Source organism: Neolamprologus multifasciatus, chromosome 14, assembly GCF_963576455.1.
Source record: "Neolamprologus multifasciatus chromosome 14, fNeoMul1.2, whole genome shotgun sequence".
Lineage (NCBI taxonomy): Eukaryota > Metazoa > Chordata > Actinopteri > Cichliformes > Cichlidae > Neolamprologus > Neolamprologus multifasciatus.
In genome coordinates, this window is record NC_140452.1 from 34,224,238 (window position 1) to 34,232,902 (window position 8,665).

Genomic DNA, 8,665 nt, shown 5'->3' on the forward strand with positions numbered 1-8,665 from the left:
TATAAGCAGGTTGCCTTCTTCTTCTTTTGCGCCGGCCAAAGCTGTTTCCAAGCTGGCCTTTTGTCCTCGTGCAGCCCAAGCGTGAGCCCCAAATAGACTCTCACGCCTTTGTCTCCCAAGTTCATCCCTGAGCGTCCCGTTGTGCGCGCGAGGCGTGCCTTTGTGAGGAGATGGAAACCGTTGAACAAATGTTTGATCAACTCATCTGGGGGACATTTTGTCTCCTCAAACCAGAGACCTTTATCTGTCCTCCCCCGACGCAGACAGCGAGCGAGTGCTTAGAGGGAAACAGTGGGTTAAATGTTGACATTTGGCGGCTTAAACTGATTTAATAAGTGGTAGGAAAGGAAATGGAAACTGTCGTACTCTTGTAATAAGCAACGCATTCTAGCATTTGGTGCCAAACGGCTGATAGATAGTAATAGCTTGATTATGAAAGCAGCCGGTAAATAAAGGTTTCGTTATAATGCCGCCAGTTCCATAGAAAAATGGGGATAAATGGAGCGGACATCCATCATTCGTAGTGTTTCTCTCCTGAATTATATGCCTCGTTTCAATTTAACCGACCCTCTGAGCGATAGTTAAAATTATAATGAACTTTTCCAGGAAGAAAATGTTTAAAGTGATTTCACCGAGTAAAGGTTGACACGCACATTACCACATTACAGGCTTTTTTAGGAGTGAAGCTGCATATGCGCATAGTTGGGAAGGTACCAAATAAAACGAATTTCCACTCTAATGACGCAGCTTAAAGGTAAAGTGATGACATTGCAAATGAGGTAGTTAACTGGACCTTATGCAGCTATGAAGTAATGATACCCCAAACCTCAAACGTCACTAATCTCCAATTAGGCTTCTGTCTGAGTGCGACTGCAGGCAGGGGAATATGCCATGTTTCATTCACTTAACAACTACTTAAAAAAAAGTAATAAAAGTAATGAACTTCCAATTTAAAAAAAAACATACAAAAAGAAAAAAACTTATCTATGTCATATTTATTAATTATTTTCATAAAACTCGGATTTCTCCGCAGATTGTGAGACTTTTCCAACAGGTGCTTACTTTTCTTCTTTATTTATTTAATGTTTATAGTCGACAGCATTTTGCAGCACCAATAAAGATCGATCGGTTACATTATAAACAAAAGATCAAACTACTGCATAACGCCAATTATGTTTCTATAATGCATGAAGACACTGCTCTTACAAGTGCTGCGTGGATTTATGACGCTCCATAAGTACACAGGAGTTTTTGAAATATGTGCATAATAATATGCAGTTACTGTAACACGGCTATTGAGCCCCACATTGCTTTTAAACCATACACACACACACACACACACATGCTTACTTTTTTTTCCCGCACAGAGCCATCACCTGCTGTTTGATTTACGGTACGGCCTCATGGGAAAAGCATTAGCGAAGAGATATGGTCGATAAAGAATTCCTAACAAAGCTCCACGCACACACTTTCTCCACCCACACACACAGCAACTTTACAGCACGCAGCAGCTTCACAGACAAGGCCAGTTCACCACCAAATGAAGCAATGTTATTTTACACACAGCTCAACAGGTTGGAGGTGTGGAGGCTGTTGTGGGAATCATGATAGCATATGCCCCCTTTAATTACAACAACACAGAATATAGGCGGGTGTTTCCACTTTCACTACACTGATAGGCAACTTCCCATCTCGAAATGACTGCAGCAAACTGAGACCGTATCTGATCAAACGGGATTCTGCTGAGCTCTAATGTTTCTAATCAAGCTCACTGATATGAAAAAAGATAAGTCGTTTCACTTATTTTCTTTCGCAAGAACAAAAACAATAACAGCTGGGAGAGTTCACTCACATCTGTCTCCTAAGATGCCTTCAATGCTGTGTTTGGCCCTCCGCTCGTTGTCCTCCAACTCTTTCTTCTCAATTTCATCTTCATCCTCTTCTTCGTCGCCTTTTCCCCCAAACTTACTCCGCATTATGCGACTGATGGCGCTCACTGTGAAAGTGCGTTAAGATAAAGGAAAGCAGTTAGCAAAAATAAATAAATAACTAAAGTAAATATTTTTAAGAGTGGAAGTAAAATTAATGTATTATATGAATTGTTTTAAGAAGTGGAATAAATGAATAACTAATAGTTAAAGTATCAAAAACAACAATCTGGAATAAATTGGTTTGTCAGAAATGTTAAAAAGTTGAAAAGTTGCCGTTTATTTTTTGTTTTATTTTCCAAATTCAAAATATTTTTATCAGGATGTAGATTTAGTAATTAAATATTGGGGGAAAATACAAATAAAAACAACTGATAATAATAAAGTAAAATTTTTTGAAAAAGTGTAGCTAGTAGGCACACTCTGTTCTTTTCTGACTTTTTATTTTTATTTTTTACCTGACGGAACGTTGTTGCGGTCACAAATCCCATCCTTCAGTAATTTATCCCGAATCTCCCAGCTAAACATACCCGGGTTTTCCCGCTTGTATTCTTCTATTCTCCTCTCTACGTCCGGCGATGTCCCCTGCTTCAAAGGTCAGAAAAGTCGCTGTGTTTATTCACTTGTTGTGGCCCTTGGGGCACAAGGCACATGACTCTATTATCACTAAAATCAACAGGTTACTAAAATGAATCTACGTCAAACACCCTTACATGAATTTGGATCAAAGAGACTCCGGTCCCTACCTTGGGTTTGCTGCCTCCGATGGCCCCGGGTCTGATGGAGCCGGTCTCCTGGTACCGGCACAGGATTTTGGACACGCAGCCGTGGGAGACGCGGAGCTGTCGGGAGATGACACACGGCCTGATTCCATGGTGGGCCATCTCCACGATCTTATGGCGGATGTGGTTGGGCAAAGGTCTGCCATTTATGAAAACTCCTCCGAGCTGGTTGACTCGGCCTTGACCCAGCGGTGTAGACACTGGATTGAATCAAAATATTACGAGAACTGGTCACCACAGAGAGGGCAAGTTTAGCAAAGACGCAAAAATAATATATAAATAATATATAATATAGCATTAATTCTATAGGCTATAAACAGCAAAAAAGGGAGGCGACAAATGCTCCACTTGACAAAGAATAGAGCTGATTATGTTATCGGAGTGGGGCAAATATTTATGAAAATTAAAATGGCCTAAAGTTTTTTAAAGGATAAATTTGAACAAAAAAGTACAAAAATGTGAAAACAGTGTTAAAAATAATTAATAAAACCTAATAAAAATGTTAAATATCTGTCAATTGAGATGTGGGGCTATTTTATAGGTATATAACCTCTAATTCCTGTCACTGTGACCTAACAAAGGTAGTCTTGGAGCTGAGCTTTGGGACATGACTGTATAAAAACAATAGTGCCTTTTTGCTAACTAGCTCTCAAACGCAGAAAATCTTCAGCCACTAAAGCGTCCTTTTACCTTCCAGAGGGAAGCCGCTGCGGGGATAGTTCTGGGTCAGCGAGGGTCGCATCATCCTGGGTATTGACCCCGCCAACGCAGTCATACCACCGACACCCCAACGACTGCAGGAACCTCCTCCTCCAGCTGCTCTAGCACCGACCGAGCGGCAGGTGGACGTTGTTACAAAGGTTTCCCCGTCGACTGTGAGAATTTTCCCCGAAATTTATCCTGTGTAGCTTCGGAGAAAAGTTAGCCGTGCTCGTGCTAAAGCCAAGCACCGTCCCGGGACAGCCACGAGCCTCTGAGGAGGCAAATTTGACGAGGAAAGAAGGCAGAGCGTGATTTGGGGGTCGTTAAAAGAGTATGTTTCTCATTCTGTTGGTTTTAATCGCCGGTATTGAGGTTTTCTGAGAGACGCGGGTGCTAAGACGGTGTAGCCCGGGAGAAATATGTTGTTGTTTGTTGACACCGGTTCAAAGTGAGAGCAGCCCGTCAAAAGTAGCGGAGCTCTTCTGTCTCCCCTGGTCAGCGCTCCCGGCTTTGATTGGTAGAGCGTCTGCACTCAGTAGGCAGCGAGGCGCGCGGATTGGCTGAGACTGAAAACTTTCGTCCTATCACAGACTGTCACAATTCCACTCGGACTGGACAGGACAGGGCTTCAATTCACCAAATCCAAAGCTACGACAGAAACATCTCCAGATTCACTCTTGTGTTGAGTGAACTGCTGAGTGAAAAGTGAGGCAACAAAAGATGATTGACGAGGAATAATTATTTTGTTAAAATTAGCAGGTCACAGAACTATTTTTCACAGAACTACACACTCGGTCCTGAAAAAAGCGCGTCTATTAATTTTTTTTTTTGCCTTGTCAAGTAAAAAATATCCAAACACTATTTTAATGCCAAAAATTAATAATAAAGACTTGATGTGCAGACTAAAAACTTTAATATTTAGGACTGCACTAAAATCACAAGTCCCCCCACTGCAGCTTAGCCCGCTGAATCTCAGATATGTGTAAGTTTTTCATGTAAAACATTTGCGTCCTAACGATTACTCCACAAATTCCTGACAGCCTGATGTGCTGCATTGTAGAAAGATTCTTGTGATTTAACTGGTTTGGCACCCAAAACATTTTTTTTTTCTCGACCCAGTTTTAATGATAAATAACAGGGTCTGTATACTGGGTCTGTCCAGACACACATTTTTCTGTCATCACTGTTTTCGACTACATTTTATGGTGAATTTTGCTTCAGAAAAAGCTTCAGTCTGACGCAAAACACATGAGTTCAGCGTTTTCAGAACTTTGAGCACCAGTTATTAAAGCAAAGCTACAAGACAACTGTGCGTAATATCGTCTCCAGTGTGTTTTACGCACGTTATGGCTCATGACCTCCAATTTGTTCCCACCCCATGCCCTCACATATGACTCAAATGGTGCTAAAAAAGTGTGCACCTCTAGGAATTTACTGTGGTTTTCAGACTGCAGCACCGACCAGCAGAGAACAGTCTGAAGGGGGACGTGCGCCACAGCAGGATACGACGCCAGGGCGGCCGTAAAGCTAGTCTAGCTCTGAGGCACTTTAGAGCCGTATACCCCCCCACCACAAAGGTTATTGTCCAATATTGTCCACCACTCAGTAAAGACGATGGGGGGAGACGAGTTGACTCTGTAAATATTCAGCATCCATTCTCCTTTTTCAGGGTGTCGTGGGCCATAGCATCCTTTAGACTGTGATCAGTCACTGAAGGGAGAGACTCAATTGTGAGCGAAGGTTCGCTTTCCTTCACTGTCTAGATGAAGAAAGGCGACGCCATCATCACCTAAGTGACAATCAAAGTGGATATTTGGACTGGTGCATCAGAGGAACTTATCAATATTTGACTTTGGAAAATATCATAAATGCTGGCTTTGCGGTTACAATTCACTGACTTTTTAGTGGCACTGATGCATTTCTCATTAATACTATTACATCCTTGAGTTTGGACCAAATCAAAGCCCACATTTTCTTGTGATCATACAAAAAACATTTGTATCATAAAATATGAGTGGTGGGCCTACATGGATGAATACGCCAGGTGGAGATGTACACTGTCTAAAGCCTGGACCGAAAGTCCTGAAATCCTCGTGTGACTCGCGCAAAACTAAAACTGAAAAGCCCTGCAGCACCTGATCATCCCTTTAACGTCTCAGTGCACTCACCTTGGGCTTTCCACTGAGCAATAGGGGCTTCGACAGAGGGGGTCACTGTCATTCACCTTCATGTACGCAGGGAAGAGATACCCCACAGGCTTAGTAGGTTTCAATTAACACTCGCCTTTAAAAAAAAAAGGAAGGGGGTCGCTTCAAATGTTGTCCTTACTGTCAAAAACGCGCCAAGACAAAAGATAGAAGCTGGCTTTAAAATAAGCAGGACTAACGGGGGTCTTTCACCTGCTAATGAGGGTGTCATTATCTGCGGGCTGAAGCTTATTATCATCAGCCAATGAATCCTGCAGGTTTTCATAAGGCGGCTTCAAAGAGAGGAGAAAACTGTTTATTTTCCACCGAAAACGCGTAAAGAGTGATTTCATTTCTATGCTGTGGCAGAGCTTTATGTCAGCCATTCAAGCCAAATTAAACATGAGTAGTAAGGTCAGGGATTTTTCAGGTTGTAGGGAAATCAGAATAAAATTTTACCCCATCTGAGTAGTACAATAAAGTGTAGAAGAAGCTGGGAGTTAAACTGCGTTGTGTTTTCGTTTCTTCTAAAGTTTGAACCATCACTCTTTTCGATGACGGATGTGACGATTTGGGATAGATCCCGTTGAAATGGGATATTATCGAATATTTTAAAAGCCACAGAGGAGCAAATGGAAAACAGAAAGTGAGGCATGATGCATACCTCGACCCTTTTCTTTTAAAGCGACATCGAATCTCCGTGTCCAATCCATTACCGGGGGATGAGATTCAAAGTCAGAAATCTTTCCCGATGAGAAATAAATTAGTTGCATCATGCGTGGACGGCATTCACAAACACGTATATTTGTCACATCAATCAGGACACTTTTCCATCAGTGTATTAGAGGAGCGGGCTAATTATTTGATTTGAGATAGGATTGAGTGTTTCAGGTGAAAGAAAGTTCAACTTCATAAAGCTCAGTGCTTTACACAAACCACACACAAATGTATGAAAGTTGTTCGAAATAAATTAAAACATGACAAGATTTAACACACACCATAAATAGTAATAATTTATATTTGGCCTTGTTACATGTTGACTGTAGGGTCCTTTTATTTCTTCAAGTTTATTAGGCCGGCTATTTTTATTAGGCTAAAGTTGTGCACCACTTTTTAAGTTAAACTGTGTGGTTGTTTCTTTTGCGGATATATTTTTACCACTATAGCCTGTATATTTTAATGGCAACATAATTCATTAAAATATAAAGCAACATTTTCTCCGTTGTTGAGATATTGCCTAATAACTTTATAGACCAATCTTTTCCTTCTTACACTAACATTTCTTACTTATGTTTCACTAAAGTTGCCTACCGTCTTTGATTCAGCTGACGTTTTGTTTTAGTTTTTCTGTTTACTGTAGTTTTATTTTTAAATGTATCCATCACTTTTAAGAGCAACACACACACACAAGGAAGTGTATGATTATACAATAAGGCTTTATACAATAAAGCCTTATTGTATAAAGCCTTATTGTATAATTTGCTGCTTTTTTGTTATTTAAAAGTTATTGCTTCAATGTTTTATGGAACAATACCATTTACGATGTAGCTATGATTTAATTGTGCAATTGTGTATCTGTATTTATCTTTACTTCTACTCGACTGCATGGGTTTTATATAAGACCCATATATATATATATATATATATATATATAGAGAGAGAGAGAGAGAGAGAGAGAGAGAGAGAGAGAATTTATTTTATTTGTTTTAGTTAGAAATTGTAGTCCAGTTTTTCTGCATTTACCTTGCTGTTGCCAGACACTTTAATTTTCGATGAGTGTTTGATAGCATCCTATTCTATATTTTATTGTTCAATAAGAACTAAATGAAGAAACATAGGATGTCACTGTGCTCTGCCAAAATGATGTTTTGTCTACAATGACTAATGGAAACAAAGAACATGTAAGCTGGTCTTTATTTTAAGCTAATAAAAGTAGTAAGCTGGGCATGCTAAGCTGCATTATATATGTATAGGCAATGGGTGGAAACTTGTAATTATTAAACTAAAGATAAATAAAAACAAACAATGTAAAGCGACATACAAGCATTAAATTTCGTAAGGTTAGCATTGCTAAAAGAACATGTCGTTTGTAAATGTTTGTAAACGTGCCTCAAACTATTTACCAGAAAACTGCACTTAGGAGGCCGGTGCACACTCAAACTGGTGAACCCCCGCTCGTTTACATGCTGCTCTAATGATAACAAAAGAGGTGCGTATTCCTCGAAGAAATCCGCTGTGTAAGAACATCAATTTATGGGGTGTGGAACTTCTGGTTAACACGTGATCGGAAGAATGCACGAGCTGAATCGTAATCAGCATTTAGACGGTGAACAGTCAACACTGTTGTTGTTTTTATTTTTAATCTGTTCTGCTGGGTTGATGTTATAAGGGAAAAAATCTTGATGCTCAATGGCTTAATTTATGTGAACTAAAAGGAAGCCTTGTATGAGTAGGTAAACAAATCTCAGGCTGTGATATTAACGCGCACATCAGCATCCAACTCATACTTCAAAAATATATTTACTTTTAATCAGCGTTTAGCCGCTGAACGTTTGCATAACTAGACCTACATGAGAAGTACAACCATGTTGACACTAAGGGATGGAATTTGTACTCTTTTTTTTTCTTTATTGCGTGTAGCATCCTTTGTCCAGCAGGGGGCATGTTTGACGCACAGCAGGGAGCTAAATGTGTCAAGTTGGATTATACAGCATTCAGTGTATGACCACTCATTATGTAAGTGAGAAGAAGAGACCATTGTCTTCAGCCTAGTGAGGAAAATGAAAAATGGAGCAGATGCTCATGTTTCCTTTATTACTGAAATGTGTTTATGTATGTAAAACAGCACATAAAGAACATTTCTCTGTGCAAATACATTTGGTACTTCAACAACAACCACAGAATCTCAGAAAAAAAAAAAAAGAAAAACGTTTTTCTAGGTCCTCTGAAGTAAATACAATATGCGTACATCTGTCAAAGGTAAACCCCTTTACTTGTGTCAAATAAGAGGGTGAAAGTGCATCAAATACAAGTTGGGAAAAGGTCAAGCAGGATGATTGAAAGCGAC

The 8,665-nt window shown here is 39.9% G+C and overlaps 1 protein-coding gene across 8 annotated transcripts in view; it reads right to left on the reverse strand.

Annotated features, from left to right (window-relative positions):
* The window catches only part of pax3b (paired box 3b), a 29,373-nt gene extending 24,881 nt beyond the window's left edge, over positions 1 to 4,492 (reverse strand). For 2 of the 8 annotated variants that reach the window (XM_085130983.1, XM_085130987.1), the window contains exons 1-4: positions 3,401 to 4,490; positions 2,675 to 2,910; positions 2,387 to 2,516; positions 1,853 to 1,996 (exon numbers count right to left, since the gene is read on the reverse strand). In XM_085130983.1, the coding sequence (XP_084987109.1) occupies positions 1,853 to 1,996; positions 2,387 to 2,516; positions 2,675 to 2,910; positions 3,401 to 3,485 (595 nt within the window). In that variant the 5' untranslated portion in view covers positions 3,486 to 4,490. Of the gene's footprint in view, positions 1 to 1,852; positions 1,997 to 2,386; positions 2,517 to 2,674; positions 2,911 to 3,400 lie in introns of all 8 variants that reach the window. The other 6 variants (XM_085130982.1, XM_085130985.1, XM_085130990.1 and 3 more) reach the window with 5 other exon arrangements.
* Between the last annotated feature and the right edge of the window lie 4,173 nt (positions 4,493 to 8,665).